This window comes from Mastomys coucha, unplaced genomic scaffold, assembly GCF_008632895.1.
Source record: "Mastomys coucha isolate ucsf_1 unplaced genomic scaffold, UCSF_Mcou_1 pScaffold21, whole genome shotgun sequence".
NCBI lineage: Eukaryota > Metazoa > Chordata > Mammalia > Rodentia > Muridae > Mastomys > Mastomys coucha.
In genome coordinates this window covers 98,464,778-98,487,042 of record NW_022196904.1, presented here as the reverse complement: position 1 = coordinate 98,487,042, position 22,265 = coordinate 98,464,778, and the positions used below count along the sequence as shown (strand labels likewise).

At 46.2% G+C, this 22,265-nt stretch overlaps 3 protein-coding genes across 4 annotated transcripts in view; 2 read left to right on the top strand and 1 right to left on the bottom strand.

Annotated features, from left to right (window-relative positions):
* Positions 1-1,422: 1,422 nt before the first annotated feature.
* Positions 1,423-6,123, top strand: Ascl3 (achaete-scute family bHLH transcription factor 3). The gene is made up of 2 exons (XM_031384579.1): positions 1,423-1,469; positions 5,461-6,123. Exon 2 carries the CDS (start codon positions 5,476-5,478, stop codon positions 5,998-6,000), a length of 525 nt encoding a protein of 174 aa, XP_031240439.1. The 5' UTR covers positions 1,423-1,469; positions 5,461-5,475; the 3' UTR covers positions 6,001-6,123.
* A 4,226-nt stretch (positions 6,124-10,349) lies between these two features.
* CUNH11orf16 (chromosome unknown C11orf16 homolog) lies at positions 10,350-21,437 on the top strand. Its single transcript, XM_031387820.1, has 6 exons — positions 10,350-10,414; positions 10,909-11,093; positions 13,086-13,242; positions 15,598-15,832; positions 17,091-17,723; positions 21,073-21,437. The coding sequence occupies exons 2-6, from the start codon at positions 10,927-10,929 to the stop codon at positions 21,078-21,080; spliced, it is 1,200 nt and encodes a 399-aa protein (XP_031243680.1). The 5' UTR covers positions 10,350-10,414; positions 10,909-10,926; the 3' UTR covers positions 21,081-21,437.
* A 205-nt stretch (positions 21,438-21,642) lies between these two features.
* Positions 21,643-22,265, bottom strand: part of Akip1 (A-kinase interacting protein 1) — an 8,702-nt gene continuing 8,079 nt past the window's right edge. For both annotated transcript variants that reach the window (XM_031387821.1, XM_031387822.1), the window contains one exon: positions 21,643-21,861. In XM_031387821.1, the coding sequence (XP_031243681.1) occupies positions 21,718-21,861 (144 nt within the window). In that variant the 3' untranslated portion in view covers positions 21,643-21,717. The remainder of the gene's footprint in view (positions 21,862-22,265) is intronic.

Below are 22,265 nucleotides of genomic sequence, written 5' to 3'. Positions count from 1 at the left end.
CATGCACACATACACATGCACATACACATGCACATACACATACACACATGCACATATACACACACACACACATACACATACACACACATACACATGCACATACATACACATGCACATACACATACATACATACACATGCACATACACATATACATACACACACATACACATGCACATGCACACACATACACATGCACATATACATACACACACATATACATACACACACATATACATACACATACATACACATACAAGTACATGTACACGTACACATACACATACACACACATACACATACACATTCACATATACATATAATATGAAAAACATGCATACATATGACAGACTTCATAAAGGATGATTGCTCAGTGGGTAAAAAAGCTAACCACACCAGGCGGTGGTGGCGCACACCTTTAATCCCAGCACTTGGGAGACAGAGGCAGGTGGATTTCTGAGTTTGAGGCTAGCCTGGTCTACAGAGTGAGTTCCAAGACAGCCAGGGCTATACAGAGAAACCCTGTCTCGGGGGAAAAAAAAAAAAAAAAAAAAAAGCTAACCACACAAACCTGAGTTCAAATCCCCAGGACCCTCAAAAAAGCTGCATGGAGTAGTGCAAGTGGAGCAGCTGTCCCTCTGATGCATCCTGTCTCAAACAAGGTGGAGAGGTAAGGATGACCCCATGGGTTGTCCTCTGTTCTCCACATACATGTGGACCTGCATACACAGGAAAGAAAGACTCTTGCAAAACTGGGAATAAGAGGAATTTTCCCAACCAGATAAAGAATTACAAACTGAACATAGTGGCTTTTCCTGTAAGCCCAGCATTTGGGAAACAAGCTGGAGAATTGCCAGGAGTTCAAGGCCAGCATAGTCTACAGAATGAGACCAGTATCTCAAGAAAAAAACTGCAACAATTATATTTATGTAATAATAAATTATATTTACTGGCGAGATGCTAGAAACCTTCCCCTTGAGATTGAGGAGACACAGATGTCCTCTGGGGATACTTTAACCTCACCCTGTAAGTCTTTCTCCTTGAGATGGAGGAGATAAGGATGTCCTCTTCTGACACTTTTAAACTTCACCCTATAAGTCCTAGCTCATTCTGCAAAGGTCACATGGACCTTCTAAGTACTGATCTTACTCTCTAAAAAAAATTAACCAGCATTTGCATATTATGAGACTACTGTATTTTTCATAAATAATGTTATATTACCTGGATGAATAGGAGTATGCTCTAAACAAAAGAATCTGTCCCAAGTGTCTAGTTTCATAAGCAAACCTTTCAGCTTAGATTGTCGGGTGCTATCATAGCTCCATAATAGGCAGAGGAAAAATCAGCTAAACTAGAGCCAGCCAGTTCTGTTTAACTGTAAGCTACTTTGCATATTTTCACTAAATGACCACTTATAAATCAGGTTCAGTCAGACTCAGCCCCAAATACAGCATCTTGAACTACGAAACAGGTAAGAGATACTTTCTCCACAGTGACCCACAGGGAGATGATGATTCTTACGAAAAGCTCCAGGCACATTTGAAAAGAGTTTGTCATCAATAGGATTGTGTTATTGTCTTAAGAAATTGATGACTACCCATACAGTGCAAAGCTCAGATTGTGCCCCTGACGAAATCTGATGAACTTAGGTTTTGGCATCCGGCACCAGTACTGCTGCTGACTTTGAACCCTTAGCAATTTACCATAGACACTGAGGGGGGAGGGAAGGAGGCAGCTCCAGGCTCCCCCCAGCCCTCCCATCCCATAATTCAACTGTATGCACAATGGTGGTTTTTATTTTTTAAATTCTAGATTTTTTTTTAATTGTGAAAGTTGATGTTTTTATGCTCAGTGGAGTATCAAGAATCTCTCAGGATTTTATCATTAAGACTTCATTATTTATTTCCCAGAAAAGCTCTAAGACAGAAACCTGAGATGGTCCCGAGGTAGGTGTGTTTGTGAGCCATGCGTGTATGTGGAAGCCTGGAATGGCAGCATTAATAATCCATTGCTTTCTTTTGAGATAAACTTGTGCTTAACCCCACACATGCACCCAGACCCCACCGGCCTTCCTGTCTTCTTGTTCTTTCATGCCTTCATTTTCCTAAATTGTATGGTTAAATTCTTTTGTGTGAATTAAGTGATCACACTTCAGTGCTCCCTGATGGGTGGAGTCCTCGGAAATGCTCAACAGAAAAGCCTGGTCATCAATGTGTCTTCAGACATGCGTGTTTTAAGAATTAGTCAAAATCTTGGCTGGAGAAATGGCTCAGTGGTTAAGAGCACTGACTGTTCTTCCAAAGTACTGAGTTCAAATCCCAGCAACCACATGGTGGCTCACAACCATCCTTAATGAGATTTGACTCCCTTTTCTGGAGAGTCTGAAGACAGCTACAGTGTAATTGCATATAATAAATAAATCTTAAAAAAAAAAGGATTAGTCAATCTCATTAAAATGTAGAATCTTTTTTTTTCTAAAGATTTTATTTTTATTTATTTTATGTGTATGCATACACTGTAGCTGTACAGATGGCCATGTGTGTGGCTGCTGTTGATCTCAGGACCTCTGCCGGCCCCACTTGCTCTGGCCCGCTCACTTGGGCCCCACTGGCTCCAGTCCTGCTTGCTCCAGTGTAATTTACTGCAGCTGTCTTCAGAAGCACCAGATGTCCGATCTCATTATGGGTGGTTGTGAGCCACCATGTGGGTTGCTGGGATCCGAACTCAGGACCTTCGGAAGAGCAGTCAGTGCTCTTACCCGCTGAGCCATCTCGCCAGCCCAAAATGTAGAATCTTAATTACCTATGGTGTAGACAAATTACTCAGGTTTCATCTGGGTCAAGAGTTAATTTATTATTTAAGTTATTTTTCAGGGTGAAAAGCATGACTCAAAATGCTTTTTATTTTTATTTTGGCTTTGATGACATCTGCTTTACTTTAGAGGAACCTGGCTGTTCTAGTTTCCAGTCTGTTAGTGTGAGAAAATACTCCGACCAAAAGCACCTTAGGGGAAGAAAACATTTGTTTCAGCTTACAAGTGACAGTTTATCATCAAGGGGAGCAGGAGCCTGAAGTAGAGACCTTGGAGGAACCAGGTTTGCCGGCACTTTCTCTGGCTTGCTGGCCCTTGCTTAGCTGGCTTTCTTCTGCAGCTCAGGATCACCTGCCCAAGAAATGATGCCATCCACAGTAGGGTGGGCCCTGCAACATCAGTTAATACTCAAGACAATACCCTGGGGGCTGGAGAGATGGCCCAGCTGGTACAAGCACTTGCTACTCTTGCAAAGGACCTGGTTTGGTTCCCAGCAAGGAACCACTTGCAATTGCCTGTAACTCCAGATCAGAGGATCTGACATCTGACACAGATCTCCCTCTCTCCTCTCTCTTTCTCTCTCTCTCTCTCTCTCTCTCTCTCTCTCTTTCTCTCTCTCTCTCTCTGTGTGTGTGTGTGTGTGTGTGTGTGAGAAAGAGAGAGAGAGGAGAGAGAGACTGCAGGCCATGGCAGCATGTGCCTCTGTGGATACCAGGTATGCATGTTGTACATATACAAACATGGAGACACTTGTGTCAATATCCTAATGGAGGCCCACAGGCCCGTAAGACCTGTGAGACATAGGCAATCATCCCCTCTGTGATTCTAGGCTGTGTTAAGTGATGTAGTTTGGTTTCACTTAACTTGTCAGCTGTAGGCACAAATGAGTGGTGCAGGCTGCATTACCAGTTGCCAGTTCTGTCTTGTTTTGACGGGGTCTCCTGGATCCCAGGCTGGCCTAGGATAACCTTAAGCTTCTGGTTTATTTGGTGCTGGGAATGCACCCAGGCTTTGTGCATGCCAGGCAAGTACCTACCAGCTGAGCTGCATCCTCTGCCCCCATTTGCTGGTGTTGGTAGCTTAGGCATACCTGCCCTTTTTTCTTAGCCTCTTGAATTCCTGACTTGGGAATTTCCTAACGAGTTTCTTCTCAGCAACTTTTTCTTTTTTTGACAGAATTCTGGCTCTTGTTTAATCTTCCAGAGACATTTGTCTTGTGTTAGTTATTGTGGGTCATTTGGTCAGTAATTTGGACTCTCCCATTTCCCGTTCCTCCGTTTTAGTTTTTAATTGGCACTACATCAACTTATCCTCCCCAGACTCTTTAGCACACATTTTTTCCAGGCACTCACTCCATTTCCAGCCAGTCCCACTGTGACTTCTTACAACCCCTTCCTTCTTCACCCACAGTCCAGCCCCCAGTATCCCTGTGGCCTCCCAGCACCCCTCGGACTTCCCAGCACCCCTCCAGCCCCCCAACCCCCTCCGGCCTCTCAGCCCCCACAGCCCTTTCTGATTCCTATCTTTTCAGAGGCCATACCCAGGCCTTTTCACAAAGATGGAACCAGTTAGAGTCTGGTCTTCCAGCCTGGCCCTCCCCTCACCTGGCTAGGTCTTAGGGTTCCTGCTGTGCTCAGGTAAAGAGGATTCAGAGGCAAGTTAGGTGTAGTGGCACATGCCTGCTAGGCTCCTGCCTCAGCTAGCTAACAAACATCAGACAAGCAAGTACACAGCAAGACCTAGTCTCAAAAATACAAACAAATGAGAGAGAGAGGCACCGGCGTTATCTAATCTTTCATATAAACATTTAGTTTGTTTGCTCTTGTTGCGCTTCTTGTTTAGAGTGCCAAGCCTGTGACTCCAAAATGCACTGGAAAATTACTCCCTGAGAAGCAGCCCTGGAGCGTCAGTTTTTTCTATGAGGCGCAGAGAAAGAGGCTCCATAAGTATCCATCTGTGAAGAAAGAGAAAAAGACCTAATTCCAGGACGTGATACATCACTTATAGTCAATACCTCAAGTGGGTATAGGAAGCAAGTGAGGACCAGAGAGGTTTAAGGAACTGGCCTGAGGACGCAGAGCAAGGAAAAGTCAGGATTGAGCCCTAAAGGATTTACAGTGGAAGCACACAAGCATCCCTTCCCCGAGGCCAGGGTAACAGGTTAACTACAATGTGCCGAGGCTACTTTATACAGCTAGAGGCCAAAAAGCTATGGCTCTATAGCTCAATGCACTTTGCTGATCCTGTGCAAGACTCTGTGTTCAGTGTCCCCAGCAGCACACACACACACACACACACACACACACACACACACACACACACACACTCCAACACAGAGAGAGAGAAAGGAGAGAGAGAGAGAGAGAAAGGGACAGAGAGAAAGAGGGGGGAAGGGAGACAGAGAGACAGGGTTTCTCTATGTAGCCCTGGAAGTCCTGGAATTCACTCTGTAGACCAGTCTGGCCTCGAACTCAGAAATCTGTCTGCCTCTGCCTGCCAAGTGCTGGGATTAAAGGCGTGTGCCACCACTGCCTGTCTACTTTTCTATATGAGTCCTAAGCAGAAGTCTATAAGACTTGGATCTTGAAGAAAGTGGATCAAAACTGCTCTTTTAACCTGGCCAAACTGATAAGCACTCCGGTGTTTCTAGGTGAAAGAAGAAACCATGGACACCAGAAGCTACTCCAGCCCTCCAGACAGGCTCTCGGTCTTCACTGAGTCTGCCCACCTGCCACTGTCCAGGCCCTTCTACCTGGACCCCATGGTCACTGTCCACCTATGCCCTGAGGCCCCGATGCCGGCGGCCCCTTACACGGACGAGCTGCCTCTGTTGCCCTTTTCCAGCGATACCCTGATCATGAACAATTACGGGGACCCATACGCCTTCCCCTTCTCCATGCCTTACACCAACTACAGGCGCTGTGACTACACCTATGGGCCGGCCTTCATCCGCAAGAGGAATGAGCGGGAGAGGCAGCGAGTCAAGTGTGTGAACGAAGGCTACGCCCGGCTGAGGCGGCACCTGCCGGAGGACTACCTGGAGAAACGACTCAGCAAAGTGGAGACCCTCAGAGCGGCCATTAAATATATCAGCTACCTGCAGTCTCTCTTGTACCCGGATGAGACTGAAACCAAGAAGCCTCAACCAACCAGCTGCAGCTCCCTGGACCCGGCTCTGAGAGTCATTTGAATCAGTTCTTCCCCAAATGGGGTCTTCTGCAAGCAGCAGCCAGTAGTACATTCTCATACACGTGGTTTCGAGGACATAACAGTACCCCTAGTACCAACCTTCATTACATGTTGCTTGCCTAGGTTTCAGATGTACTAAAGTAGCTCATACAGACCGAGAGTCCCATGCTGGTCTCTGTGCCTTAAGAACTCTAAGGGTCTAGGAGTTCCCAGGTTCTCTGCTCTTCCACCTCGCACTTCCCACAGCCTTGGCAGAAGGCTCTCTCCAAAGTATGGAAAGAAAGCTGGAGGGACTACCATAGATTGTCTTGCACTTGGTAACCACTTTGTGCTAAGTGGTCACCACACACTTCCCTTGATTTGCAATTAGTTTAGACGTATCTCTTTCTTGCAGCTTAGCACATCGCTTTCCAGGCCTCCAGGACCCGCAGCTGAGATGACTCAGCGATTAAGCACTCACTGGGCTGCCAGGCAAACAGAAGGCCTGGAGTTCAGATCCTCAGCATTCCATGTAAATGCCAGGTGGGAGTGATAGCCTACCTGTAAACCCAGCCTCTGAAGGTGGAAGCTGGGGATCTCTAGAACAAGCAGGCTACCAAGGCTAATCAGATGGGCAAGCTCGGGTTTGATTGAGAGATCTTACCCAATGAATAAGGTAGAAGATTGATCAAGGGTGATTCAAGCTTTTGTATGCACTTGCACAGTGTGCACATACACACTCCCCCTGTGTGACCATATATATGTGAACGTACCTATACACACATGTGTACCACATGCATATGAAAATGGAGGGGGGAAAAAACCAAAACAAGATTCTGGAATCTAATTGTTCAGTTTCAAGTTTCACTTCCTCTCTGTGTTGGGTTTTTCATCATTTATGAAGAAACTAATAACAGCAATTTCCTATGAGTTTATTCTGGGAATAACCGTGCCTGACACCTAATCAGGATTCATGACGATTGCTTGTTATTGCTGTTGTCTCTGCCCTTGTGTAGTGCACAGCATCACCACTGTCCAGTCTTGTCCATGTCAGGGCATCTTCAGTTGCTCTATGGGACCTTCCTTCACTCCTGGAAGGAGCATCCATGCCTCTGTATGTTGTACCAAGGGCAGGGGCCTGTTGCTGAGGCCCGGGTCTCTATCTCTCTCCCTAGTGGTAGGGGGCCTGCTGCTGGGCCTGGGTCTCTCTCTCTCTCTCCCAGGTGCTGACTTGTGGCTGCACGGTACCTTAGTTAAAAAGGAGGTAATGTATAAATGAGATATTTTATTGTAGGAAGGAGAAAATAGGCCAGTTGAGTAAAGAGAAAGAAAGGAGAGGAAGGAGGGAGAGAGAGAGAGGAAGAAAGCAAGAGAAAAGAACAAAGAGCAGAGAGGAGAGAGAGAGCATGAGAAGGAGAGCAGAGAGGAGACAAAGAACATGAGAGCATGAGAGTGAGAGTGAGAGAGTGAGAGAGGGGAAGAGTAAGAGTGAGAGAGTGAGAAAGAGTAAGAGAGAGAGAAGGGGGCGTGGCATGCATGGCTTATGGTCAGATGACTGGGTGTGGGGTCCAGCTAGAATGCTGGAAGCTTGAGGCATTTTCTGCCTGATAGAGCACACATCTCCTGCAGGGGCAGCTGTGAGGGGTTGTGACTGAAACAGGAACCAAAGACTCAGGAGTTATACCAAAGCTTCTTCCACCCTCTGCAAGCAGAAATTGCCCACAGGGGTCCAGGGCTCAAAGCCAAATACTCGACTGAGCTTAAGTTACTTGAGCAGACCACTGCCTCACACTGCCCCACATTTGTCTTCATAGCTCCTTCTCCCTCAACTCCAGGGTTTCAACTGTCACTAAGTCCTGCCAGGATGTTGAGACTTCCCTCCCTCTGTTTGTCACACTGATCTCTGCCGTCATGTATCTCAGTGATGTCCTTCCCAACTTCCTGTCCGAGCCATTACTGCTGCTAGATGGTGCTCACATGCCTGTCTTTGGGTTCCGACCTTGCTGTCTTTACACACCGCACACACCCAACTCTGCTTTCTGAGAGACAGCTACCAGTCTTATTTAACCCATAGTCTTCTGATCCTGAAGTGCTGGAAATATTTATCGATATTATTTTCCTGTTCCAGTCCTGTCAGCTGTGTCAGGGCCACCATTAACTCTCATCTTGGACTCTGCTTGGAGAGGACTCTATCCTCATTTTGAAATCTTTATCTCTTTGTGAATGGTTTGTGTGTGTGTGTGTGTGTGTGTGTGTGTGTGTGTGTGTGTGTGATGTGTAGGTCCCTGTAAGTCAATGTGTGTACAAGTGTGTGAAATTCTTAAAGCACTGTGGCTCACACTACCTGATGATTTCCTGTGGATGGCTACCTTTAAATGTCCTCACTTACTCTCACTTACTTTGTGTTTTTTGTTTCATTTTGTTGTTCTCATTACATGGCTTTGGCTGGATTCTAACTCGCCTGCCTATGCCTCCAGAGTCCTAGTATTAAAGGCACATGCCACAATGCTTGGCTCCACTTGGTGTTCAAAGCTCCCTGCACTCTGATATCCCCATAGGAGATCACAATCTTGCAAACACGTCCTTCTTTCTTTACTCTTCCAGTCTAACCTGGAATATTTTCCCTTCTTCCACCACTGAAATCCCCATTCTCAACCAGTAGTCCTTTCTGGCTGTCAGCCTTCCTTCCTTAGAGTCATATTCAAGGCATGTGTCTGGATCACAGTCATTTTGGTGATTACAAAACTAGCTTTGAGAGCATCATCAAGGTACTCTGAGTTGCCGGAGAAAACTCAACCCAAAGTGTCACAACCAATACGGAGGATGTATTCCTCATGTAACTGAAGGACTGAACACTCCAACAACTGGCCATTTTAAAATCTAGCCCCCTCCCCCCATGTGTGCGTGTACACCAAGAAGTTTTATGTAAACAGAGAGTACACGAGAGATGGCTAAGTGGTTAAGAGCACTTGCTGCTCTTTCAGAGGACCCAGGTTTGGTTCCCAGCTTGTACAGACTCACAATAGGAACTGGTGGGAGCGGGGAATGGCTGAAGGAGGGAAACCCATACATGTCCCTGTGCATATTTTGGGGTTTTCTCCATTGAGCACAGTGCCAGGCATTTCTTCAGGGCACCATGACGGTCTCAAAATTCCAGTCTTCTGTGACTATTAGCAGAATGTGGATGCCTTCTTCTTCTTCTTCTTCTTCTTCTTCTTCTTCTTCTTCTTCTTCTTCTTCTTCTTTTAAGATTTATTTATTTTATGTGTATGAGTACACTGTAGCTGTACAGATGGCTGTGAGCCATCATGTGTGTGGCTGCTGGAATTTGGACTCAGGACCTCTGCTGGCCCCTCTTCCTTCTGCGTAATTCACTGTAGCTGTCTTTAGATGCACTGGAAGAGGGTGTCAGATCTCATGACGGGTGGTTGTAAGCCACCATGTGGTTGCTGGGATCTGAACTCAGGACTTTCAGAAGAGTAGTCAGTGCTCTTACCTGCTGAGCCATCTCGCCAGCCTTATTCTCTTAACAATTTATTTATTTAATGTGTGTTGGTATTTTGCCTGCATGAGTGTCTGTGCAAGGGTGTCAGACCCCCTGGAACTGGAGTTACAGACAGTGTGAGCTGTCATGTGAATGCTGGGAATTGGACCCAGTGCTCTTAATCACAGAGTCATCTCTCCAGCCCCACGGAATCTGGACTTCTATTCCTTTGGTCATCAGTCTGTTCCTGGTACTTCTACTCCTTAGAGGGTCAGTTCCTGGGAGTTACAAACACTCCCATACCTTTGATGTGTGTGTGTGTGTGTGTGTGTGTGTGTGTGTATGCATGGGCCCGTGGAGGCTGGACAGTATCTTCCTCAGTTGCTATTATTATTATTATTATTATTATTATTATTATTATTATTATTATTTGGGATAGGATCTCTCAGTGAGCTCAGAGCTCCCTATTTTTGGTTAACTAATTGTCCATTAACTTCTATTAGGATGATAAAGTCAGCCAAGTGGGTGCTGCGGATCGGAACACAAGTCTTCATGCTTGCCCAGCAAGCAGCTTACTCACTGAACGATCTTTCTAGCCCCGGGTCTCTAGCCTTCACTAGGTAGATGCTGATAGCCCTCAGCCTTTGGAGAGCCCAGCACGCCCTCACAGGACTCCCCTAGAATCCCTGGAGATAAAGGGAGAATACAAAGTTTGGCCTTATTCTCCACCTTATCCACAACTCTTAAAGTTTCCCGATGCTTCCAGTCACCCTCTGCACATGCTCAGTACCTTCCCGAGCCCTGTCGTAGCCTACGGGCTCACATTCATAGCAACCTGCTTGGTAACCTGCCTAGCAACCAAGAGTTGTTGGACCAAGGCCAAGAGCTCTAACTTTCAGATGGGACAGAGACTGAGGCAAGGCTGAGGTCTAGGCCGGATCTGCACTTTTAGGTAAGTCCCTTTGGAGTCCGACCTACAGATTTGGGCAAAGGTAGACCCTAACAAGTCTTAGGTGACAGCTGCTGCCTCTGAAGAAGTCCACAAAGGGGATGGTCCTGGGTCCTGAAGGTGACCAGGTTAGGAGGGGAGTTAGTGGCTTCTGCTGGGGGTCAGTTGGTCAGGGCAGGGTGTGTAAAGAGAATGCACGGGCTCCAAGGAGTCCCAGCCCCTGGGGAGGAGGAAGGAGGTAAAAATCAACTGGAGACGAGCTGCCAGGTGTTTCCCGTGGCTCATCTTTGGAGAGGTTAACAGTGAGCGTGCAGGTTCTGAAGGACTAAGGGGGGCTTTCTCTAAGCTCCTAGCTTAAGTTCTTCAGCCCTCCCTAGTTGCCCAGGGACATTCTGAGATAAGTATTCTAAAGGGCGAACTCTGGTTGTGTGTGGGAACTCGGGGGCCTGTCCTCTGCTGGGCTGAGGTTACAGTGGTCGTGCCTGTGTTTGCTTCAGGTGGACACGCTGAAGGCCATGCAGCCCTCTGCCAGGCCTGGGCTGCCTCTGCCCAAATACTGCAGTGTGGCTACAACCGTGAAAGACCCTGACCTGCATGGTGCTGCGCCACCCTGGGACCTGCCCTTCACCTGTCCCTTTGCCACGCAAACACCCTGGCTACCCACGCACTGCACATTCACCAGGTACCAGCCTCTGTCCCTCGTCCTTCCTTTCTCTACTTTTCCTGATCCTAATGGCACTTCAATGTCCTCAAATGCCTGGGATTTCCCAGAAAAGCATCTTCAGTCAGCTCTCTAAAGTGTGACTATGAGGAGACAAAGGAACTTCAGCCTGTAGCAAGTTCTAGGAACCAGACTGCCTGGGATAAGGACTTGCCACTCCAAGTGCTCAATTTAAAATTTTGTATTTAAGTGTATGGGTGTTTCGCCTGCCTAAGCCTGTGCACTACATTCATGCAGTACCCGAGGGGGCCAGAAGAGGGCAGTGGGATCTGCTAGAACTAGAGTTACATACAGAAGATTGTTAGCCATTGGGTACTGGAAACTAAATCTTGGTCCTCTACAAGAGCGAGTGTTCTCAACCACTGGACCATCTCTCCAATACGTCGCTCAAGTTCTTAATTTATTTGTTTGGATTGCCTTGTTCATGGCCAAGTTAAGCATCTTTATATTCAGGTTTTTGTACAAAACAGCTTTTTCAAAACCTAGACCCTCTTGGGCTGCAGAGGTTACTCAGCAGTTAAGAGTGCAATACTGCTGTTGCAGATGACCTGGCTTCAATTCCTAGCACCCATATCAGGTGGTTCAGAAATGCCTGTAACTCCAGCTCCAGGGAATATAAACACGTACACTCCAAAAAAGTAACAATATATATTTGAATTTAAAAAAAAAAAAAAAAAAAAAAAAGCTGAGCTGTGGTGGCACATATCTTTAGTCCCAGCACTTCAATTCTGGCAGAATCAGGCAATTCTTTGAGTTTGTGGACAGCCTTGTCTACACAGCAAGTTCCAGGATAGCCAGGGCTACACAGAAAAACCCTGTCTTGAAACCAAACCAAACAAACCAAACAACCAAACCAAACCAAACCAAACCAAACCAAACCAAACCAAACCACCAAACCAAACCAAACAACCAAACCAAACCAAACAGGTCAGATCCCTCATTCTGCTACTACCCCAGGCCAGAGAGCCCTGCTACTGGAGTCCCCAGAATTGGCCTCACCTTCCACTACTCCTTAGCCCCTTCATGAGCTCCTCTACACGTCCATACCCCTCTGACCTCTTGTCTTAGTTAGTGTTTTACTGATGTGAACAGACACCATAACCAAGGCAATCCTTATGAGGACAACATTTAATTGGGGCTGGCTTACAGAGACACAGGTTCATTCCATTATCATCAAGGTGGGAGCATGACAGCATCCAGGCAGGCATGGTGCAGGAGGAGCAATGAGTTCTACCTCTTCATCTGAAGGCTGCTAGCAGAATACTGACTTTCAGGCAGCTAGAATAGGGTCTCAAAGCCCACACCTACAGTGACACACCTACTCCAACAAGGCCACACCTCCAAATAGTGCCACACCATGGGCCAAGCATATTCAAACCATGACATCCCTTGAGCCAAGTTCCTTACAATTTGGCTACCTGGTCACGTTGTTAACTTCATTCCAGTATCCTATAATGCCTTGGGACTCATCTCCCAGCTCCTCTTTCAAGTGTTAACACAAGTATACAAGCTGATTTCATTTTGGTAACTGTGAAACAATGTCCAATCCAAAAACTGCCTTATATGGCCTCCAGTTTCTGCTAACTCCAGAAGTTTATCTGATTTTACAGGAAGTCAAAGATTGCCACATTCTCCCGGTATTTCTGTTGCTCACACCCTTATCATCCTCACTTGGTGAGTCTCCTCAGATCTGTTCCAGAGGTGTGTTTTTTATTGTTTTTATCTTATTTTACATTCATGTATTTATCCAGGTGAGGACACACACTATAGCTCACATGTGGAGGTCAGAGGACAACCTATGGGGCACTGCTCTCTTTCCATAATGTGGAATCTGAGGAATTGAATTCAGATCATTAGGCTTGGTGGCAAGCACATTTACGCTGACCCATTTCTACCGGTCTTCTTGATATCTTTAGGTTTTGTGCTCACCCCAGTCTCATTTGCTTTTCCTAGGTGCACTGCCTGCTGCCCATGTTTTCACACTGTTGATAGGCCGTGGCCGGGGCTCAGCTGGCCGGGAAGAGTTGGAGACGCTGGTGGCTCCTGGGTCCTGGCCAGAAAGGAACTGGATGGCTTTTATTATCTGGCCCAGATAAAGGCTGCCCCAGAGGCAAGTACTTTTCCCATCAGCTCGCCACTCACTCCTCTGGTGGCCTTGTTGTACCTGGTGTGTCTTAGCTGTGTATGTTCAGAAGTTTAGGTTTTTTTTGGCTAAGTTGCTATAGCTATGTGGTGAAGTGCCACACAAAATGAGCAGCTTAAATGACAGAAACCTATCCTCTCCCATTTCTTGAGGCTGTAAATCAGGTGTCTCAAGGTGGGCTCTTTCTAAAGGCTACAAGGAAGAGTCTGTTTCCTGCCAGTCTTGTAATTTCCAGTATCTACTCAAAATCTTTGGTTTTCTTTAGCTTGCAGAAGCGTCACCCTGATCTCTGCCTTCAACTTATCATGGCTTTCCCTCTGAATATTATTCTATTCAGATTTCCTCTTTTTCCCCAAATATTTTTATTTCTGTGTCTTTGTGTACTTACATGTGCATAGCCAGAAGAATGTATTGGATCTCCTGAAGCTGGACCTACAGGCAGTTGTGAGCACCCTGATGTGGGTGCTGGGATCTGAACCCAGGCCCTCTACAAGAACAACAAGTGTGCTTAACCACTGAGCCACCCCTCCAGCTCCTCAAATTTCCTCTTGGTATAAAGACATCAGTCAGATTAAGGGCCTACTACCATGCTCACTGTGACCTTATTTTAACTAATCATACCTGTAATGGCCTGATTCCTTAAAAGAGATCACAGGCTGGAGTACTGGGACCAAGACTGAAATGTGTTAACTTGTAGAAGGAGAAACAGAATTCATTTCTTAACAGCAAGAAAAATATACATTTGTTGTTCAGGAAGATCTGGTGTGTTGAATTATGGGCCTGGGCCTCAGAGAAAGAAGAATGAGGATGTAATTCCTACATGTGAGCACAGTTGCTCTCATACACAAAATCTTGTTCCTGAAGTGCCAAGAGCCAGGCCTAGGCTCTACTACAGTGGCCACTACTTCTTTTGGACTTCTCTTTCTAAAATCAGTCTTGTTTTAATTTTATGTGAGTGTTTGGTCTGTGTATGTAATCTAAGTGTATCATGTGCATGTAATGCCAACAGCGGTCAGAAGAGGTCATCAAATCCCTCCTTAACTGGAGTGAGAGCTGGAAACAAAACCTGGGAATTTGTGCAAAGAGTAGCAAGTGTTCTTAGAACCACTGAGCCATCTCTCGGATCCCACGTTTTAATTTTTTCTCATGGGACTTCATGTACCCTGGGATGCCCTGACCTTGGAACTTCTGATCCTCTTGTCTCCACCATGTTTGGTTTATGCAGTGCTGGGGATGGAACACAGGGTCTTGCATATATTAGGTATGCTTTCTGCTATGTCCCCAGCTCCAATAATTTTCTGTTAAGAGTTGGACTTTGTGAACATGGTTCCATATGCGTGCGTATATATGTGCCATGACATATGGGTGGGACAATTGGGGGAGTCAGTTCTCCTAGTTGTGAGTTCTGGGAATTGAACTTGGGTAGTCAGGTTTGACTGCAAGCACCTTTCCCTACAGAGACATCTTGCTTGCCCCAACTTTTTTTTTTTTTTTTTTTTTTAAAACAGAGTCTCAGTTTGTAGTCTCAACTGCCCTGACATTTGATATGTAGCTCAGCATGGCCTGGAACCTAGTACAAACCTCAAGCTGTCCCCAAACTCAAAGCAGTTCTCCTGCCTCATCTTCCCTTGTGCTGAGATTAAAAGTATGTGTCGCCATACTCTATTCCTCTGTTGTATTTCAGATCCTTTTTTTTTCTTCTTAAGATTTTATGTGTATGAGTGCTTTGTGTAATTTTGAATGAGAATGGCCCCTATAGGCTCACATATTTGAATGCTTGGTCCTCAGTTTGGTGGAATGGTTTGGGAAAGATTAGAAGGTGTAGCCTTGTTGGAGGTGTCTCTCATGGTGGACGTGGGAGTGTTGATGGGGTTGGGCTTGAGGTTTTAAAAGGCAATGCATTCTCAGCTCTTTCTGACTTGTACCTGTGCATCAAGATGAAAATCAGTTACTGCTTCAGCACCATGTCTGCTTGTGTGCCTGCTGCCATGCTCCCCACTGTGATGGCCATGGGCTCTAACTCTCTGAAACTAAGCCTAAAATAAATCCTAAGTTGCCTTGGTCACGGTATTTTATCAAGGCATTAGAAAAGTAACTAAGACAGCCTGCATGTATGTATGTGCAGCATGTATGTGCCACGTGGCTACAGAGGCCAGAAGAGGGTGTCAGACACCCCGAGCCTGGGATTATAGATAGTTGTGAGCTTCCATGTGAGAGCTGGGGACCACACTCTGGCCCTCTGCAGGAGCAGTTGGTGCTCTTGTGTATGAACCATCTCTCTAGCCCCTAATGTCAAATCTTATTCTGTCTTCTTTCCCATAGCTGGAGAAGCGGGGGGCCCTGGTTGTGGAATTTGAGGCTCCCCTTGTCACAGGCCTAACGCTGCCAGCCCAGCAGCGGAGAGTGGTATTTCCAGAGGATGTCATTCAGTTTTCCCCATCTGTGCCACACTCACTGCAGCTGGGCGACAAGGTGCTGGCACCCTGGGAACCGGAGCAGCAGCGGTATGGCCCGGGCACTGTTCTTGTGGGCTTAAAGAAGCAAAAAGGACAAACAGGTAAGAAAGCTGCCATGACCCTGGGGGAGGTGTGTCATGGGGGCAAGGAGCACTGTTGGTGATCAGAGCTCAGGGGTCTTAGAACCACAGCAAAAAGAACCCTTCCTTGTACCATACCTGGCGGCCTTATCCATTCAGCAGTGGCGGCTGAGCCAGTCCTATCTTCCAGACTATATGATATGTTTAGTATCAGACAGGACAGACCCTGGCATGGTGGCTTATGTTTGTAATGGTAGCCTAGCATTTAGAAGCTGAGCCAGGAGGATTGCTGCAAATTTGAAGGCAGACTAGCCTATAGAATAAGAGTTTCTCAACAAAACAAAACAACCAAAAACCAAAAAACCCCAAAAAACAACCCCCCCACCCAAAACAAAAACACAAAAAACAAAAAGTGGGGGCTGGAGAGATGGCTCAGAACACTTGCTATCTTTGCAAAGGACTCAGATTCAGTTCCCAGCACCTACATGGAAGCTCACATCCTTCTATAACTCCAATTCCAGCATATCCAATACCCTCTTCTGGCCTCCCTGAGCGCCACATATGAATGTGTACACCTACATATGTCAAGGCAAAGCACTTGTACACATAGGATAAAAACTAATAAAAATATTTAAGAAACAAATCAAGAAGCCAAAAAGTATAAAATAAAATCAAGGGAAACAACCTAAAATTACCATGTCTATGCTGATCACCTAGACCATAGCATGAACTGGGTGTGATGCCGTGTGTGTGTGTGTGTGTGTGTGTGTGTGTGTGTGTGTGTGTGTGTAATTCCAGCATTCAGTAGGCTGAAGCAGGAGGATCATGAATCTGAAGTCATCTAGGGCTACATAATGAAACCTGTCTCAGAAACTCACACCAATAAACAAAACAATAACATCGTTATGTGTTGTAGTGGTGGTGAAAGCATTCTAGAATGATGGGAGACTCACCTCCCGGTACTAACCAAGTCCTCCAGGGACTGACAATCCTCTTGAGCCAGCTAAACAGCACAGCTTCTGCTGAGGTTACATTTTGGTTCTGCATGAAATCCAGGCCCCTCCAGGTCATCTTTAGCTAAGGAAGCAACAAGGCACCTGCCAATCATCCAGAAATGGTGGTCAGTGAGGTGCCATAGAGGAAGACATTCCCACAGGCTCTCTGGGCACTGCAGCAATGGCGATCCAGAAAGAGAAGTGGGGTGGGGCTGAGGTTTTGGCTCTGGGGATTCCAAATGGCCAGGAATTCAAAGGGAAGTGTCCCCTTTTCCTCTTCATAGCATCTAACGAAAAAGAAATCACTGTTCACTTCTGGAATGGCAAGACAGTGAAGGTGCCTCTCGACAGGGTCAGGTGGGTGACCTCCACGGTCTGGAAGAAGGCTGTGCAAAGACTTCAAACCCCTCACACCAGGGACTGCCACAGTTCTTGTCTCTGGGTACCTCACGGCTCTCAGCTGGGACCCAATACTGGATGTACCACACACAGGCATCCCCTGGACTCTTCCTTTTCATGCCCTCCCTGCCTCTCCTGTGCCCCCTGCCAGCTTCAGTGTCCGAGCAGCTGCCCTTTGGTGGGGCCTGGCTGGTGGCCTCTAACTAGGACCTCAGAGCGCACAACCGGAAAACTCCCAGAGCCAGAGGTGAAGCCCTCAGCTCAGCTTTTGCCCCTACGAGGTCCTAAAGAGGAGCCAGTAGCAGCGCTCAGCTACAATATGTCGTCGTCATCCTCTTCTGAGGAAGAAAATTCAGAGAGTCATCTGGAGATGGGACTGCCTCAGAGACAGATGGTGAGCAGAGCAGTCAACACTGACCCCATCCTTTCTGAGAAGTCTCTGCGGCAGTGCAGCCCTCATAAGCCTGAGTGGAGGTACTGGAGGAGAAATGGGCCTGAGCCACCCCCTGGAAAGCCAGGTATGGTATGCTAGGGGTGTGGCACTAGCTTCCTAAGGGGCTAGGGGTTGTGTGGGTCTTTTGAGAGTCAGGTACACCCTAGTGGGCTTAGATGTGATTAATGCATAGAATGAAAGCTGTGGGGGAGACTATCAGATGAGAGAAATAGTAGCTTCCACATGAATAAGAAAGGACTGATCAGTTGATCTTTGTACTCGGTTTTGTACCTCTATTTAATATCTTCCTCTTTTTTAGACAGGGTCTCCTATAGTGCAAGTTGCCATTGAACTTACTAAATAGCCAAAGGTGACCTTGAACTCCTGATCCTCATACTTCTACTTCCTGAGGGCAGGGATTACAGGCATGTCAAGTTTACATGGTTCCCAAGTAGAACCCAGGCCATCATGAATACTAGGCAAGTACTCTACCAACATCCCGAGCCATATCTTTGCTTTTCTGTCTTCACATCTGCTAACAGGGCACTGCTTCCAGATGTTGATGAGAGTCAAGACCTGAGCAAGTATAGAGACTGGACCTTAACTGTTGGTAATTAGGCTGTACTGTCCACATGGGCCCCCCAGTAAGAGTGGGGGAGCACCACATTTTGCTGCTCATTTTACACCTAACAGATACTGTGGCCACCCCTAGCTTCACCTTGAGCTGAGGACTATGGAGCACACCTTGGTGGGCTGGAGATATGTGTTATTTTCTGCCTCCTACCTATCCTTTCTAAATTCCTATCAGATTGCATGAAAAGCAGAAGCCTAGGTGAGATGGCAGAGATGCCTGAGGCAGGTGGCCTGGAAAAGCATGGCCTGGGTTTTACTTTGGAGGCCTGTTGTCCCTGGTCCACTGAGGAGGGATTTGTGGTAGGCATACTGTGCTCTAAGAGTTAAGAACACCAGAACTACAGGCTTAAGGGCCATTAGGCACTGTGCAAACTGAGATCCACTGCAAGTCCTTATTTGAAGCCATTGGCTTGTTCCTAGAACAGCTACTTAGGCAAAAGGGCTATTTAGCCTATGAGCAGTTCATTCTCACCACAGAAGTAAGTCTTCCATTCCAGGAAGTCAAGATCTTGTTTCCACTTTCTTAGGTGACTCCCCTAGACCCCAGATTGGGCAGTTAGGGCAGGTCTACTCTATTCACTATACTTCTTTTAACAACAAAAAAGCTGGGTGGTGGTGCCGAATACCTTTAATCCCAGCTCTCTGGAGGCAGAGACAGGTCACTCTCTGAGTCTGAGGCCAGCCTGGTCTACAGAGTAAGTTCCAGGACTACAAAGGAACCCTGTGCTTATTGCTCTTCCTAAGAAGCAGAGTTCTGGGCACACAGGGCAGCTCACAACCATCTGCTAACTTTAGCTCCAGGGCTAAAGTTCCGGCCCTGTTCCGGCCTCCACAGGCACCTACATACATATGGCACACACCCATACAGACACACACACACATATAAATAAAAATGAATCTTTTTGTTATTGTTTTGTTTTTCAAGACAGGGTCTCTTTGCGTATAGTTTTGGCTATTATAGAACTTACAATGTAGACCAGGCTGTTCTCAAATTTAGAGAGCCATATGCCTCTGCCTCCCAAGTGCAGGGATTAAAGGCTTATGCCAATCACTGCCAGGCTAAAAATAAATCTTAAGAAAATATATAAATAAATAAAAAGAGAAATGTTTCTTTTGGGTCCTGGGTGTTTTGCTGCATCCCAGGAAAAGATTAATTTCTGGAGCTGGCCCATGGAGCATCATCAGGAATATTCTACATACAGAATATTCTAGATGGAGTGTGGGGAAAGGGCCATCCCCAGATCTTTCTTCCCATTTAGATCTAGTCCTGAGAAGTCTCGCCCCGTTGTTGTTGTCTCAGCAGTTTTGATAGTCTGGTTTTATAGCTCAGACTAGCCTGGTTCTAGGATTATAGGTGGAGGCCACCATGCAGATACAGTCTGTCTGTCACAGTCAAGTGACAAAGATGACTCATGTGTACAAAGGCATGTGTGAGCCAGGGCTGGAGACTACAGCAGGTGACAGAACCTTTTCCTTTCCAGCTTTGTGTCCTTGTAAGGAAATATAATGCTTGACTTCTAAATATAATTGGTATTTAATCAGTACTAAGTACCAGCACTCCATCAGCCGGTACTTGATACAAATCTGTCAAATTCCAAAGATCCACTGGTCCTCTGCCCTCTGAAAATGTCTCTGTGCATTCCCTTACAAGGACACTAGCTAGAAAAAGAAAAAGCTGCTGTCTACTGTTGTCTCCAACACTGATCCCACTAGCTGATCTTGGGTTTAGGAATAATACATTGTCACAATAAGAGAACCAGGAGCTAGCTCTGAAAGCTACCAACGTAAAACCATGGCGAACTCAACCAGAAGCTGAACACAAACAATGAAGTCAGGGCATTTGGACAAGCAGGGGAACAATTCCCTTAAAAGAAAGCCCTGGCCATCTGGGTAAAGCAGAATGTCTGGACAGGACACTGGAGGAACCCTTAAGTAGCTCTTTCTGGGGTTATTCTGTCTGAGAATGGTAAAACTATGGCTCCTTTCCAGGAAACCACACATTCCCCAATGTTTTGCCTATGTCAGAAGGCTTACAGGACCCACAGAGTTCATCCCAGGCTTCCAGGAGTATGTGCAAGGATCCCTAAATGTTCCCAGCACCCAAGTCAGGCAGTTCACAACCACCTGTAACTCCAGCTCCCTGGGATCAGATCCCTCCTTCTAAACCCCTCACAGGTGCAAAGTCCACACATACACATCGTTCTAAAAATGGAGATGACTCGGTTAAGAGCATTTGTTGCTCTTGCAGAGGACCTAGGTTTGGTTCCAGTACTCATATGGCAACTTGCAACCATTTCCACACCACGGGTAGCCAGGAACGCAAGTGGTACACATACATACATGCAGGCAAAATACTTGCACACATAGAAATAATCTTAAAAAAGCAAACCAGGCATTGTGGCTCATGCCTGTAAATCCCAAGATTTGGGAAACTGAGACAGGATTGTTTCAAGTCTGAAGCCAGCCTAGGTGACAGTGTATACCAGGCCAGTCTGCTATTACACTGTAAGATTCTGTCTCATCTTAAAAAAACAAAACAAAAATCTTTATTCTTTTCTCTTTCTTTTTTAAAAGATCTATTTTATGTATATGAGTACACTATAGCAGTCTTCAGACACACCAGAAGAGGGAATTAGGTCCCATTACAGATGGTTGTAAGCCACCATGTGGTTGCTGGGAATTGAACTCAGGACCTTAGGAAGAGCAGTCAGTGCTCCTAACCTCTGAGCCATCTCTCCAGCCCCAACAAGAATCTTTAAGATTCCAGTCAGCATATATGAATTAAGATTCTTCTCTTACAGGAAGTTAAAGGATCATGAGGTAAACAGTTGAAAAGGGGCTACAAAGAGTAGCTGACAATGGAACAGGAGGAGGCTGAGAGGTGGCGGGCCTAAGAGCAGCTGCTCTCCTGAGACCTGCAGGGGAGCGACATTCGAAAGAACCTGTTGTGAGGGGCACAGAAGCTGGCAGGCCTGCACTGGAACTCCCTGCCAGTGGCCTGATGAACTGCTTAGGACGCCTATTCATGAAAGGGGCAAGTGTGCCCATTGCTTTGGGCAAATGCATCCCATTTGTACTGTCTTCTCATAAAGCCTACAGCTGTACATGGGAAACATTGTCTTTCTTTCTTTTTAATACCAATAAAATGAATTCTTTTTATCTCCAATCTGTCCTTTATTGCCACAATTAACACTTACTTGTAAAGTCAGCAGTAAAAGCAGTTCAGACAGCACCATTACATTATTATTTCTAGGCACACAAGGATGGGGGACTTCGATAATTTCAGGTTAAAATGAGCTTGAAAGAGATCGACTCCAGTTCAGAAAGGCTGCCCCAATACAGCCAGCATTAAAACCAAGATTGATGCATCATTATTGAGACAATTATAGGGTGGTTTTATTCTTCTTGCTACTTAAAGAGTGAAATGTCGGCAGTGATGGTCAACATCATACGGAGAAGACCAAGTCAACACTTTGCCCCGAGTCAACTGCAACCACGTGCGTCTTCCTGGTTAAGGGACTGGAGCCCACAGTGACAGAATAGGTCCCTGGAGATACTTCTATGTAGAGGTCCTTAGAGATGTAGTCAGTCTGGAAGAAAAGAGCTAGTGGTTTAAAGGCAGATCTCACAACCATTTTAGCATCTCCACCAGGCTGCCTTTGTATGACAGAAATAGGGCAAATGTACAGATAAGGGGGCCTGCTCTCAAGGCCCAGCCTGGTCACATGATAAAAACAAACAAACAAAAACAAAACAAAAAACAACAACAACAAACCTGTTTTGGTGACTCTCTGTCTTCTTTCTAAATCTGTGAGAAACCCACCTGACAAGCAAGCATGTGAGAACTTTGTAAATGACAATGTGTTATAGGAACAAGCTGAATTATAGGACCATCCCATAGGTGTGTCTGCTCACATCCTCCGGAGGCAGAGGCAGTGGGATCTCTCTGAGTTTGAGGCCAGCCTATTTTACAGGACAGCCAGGGTTACATAAA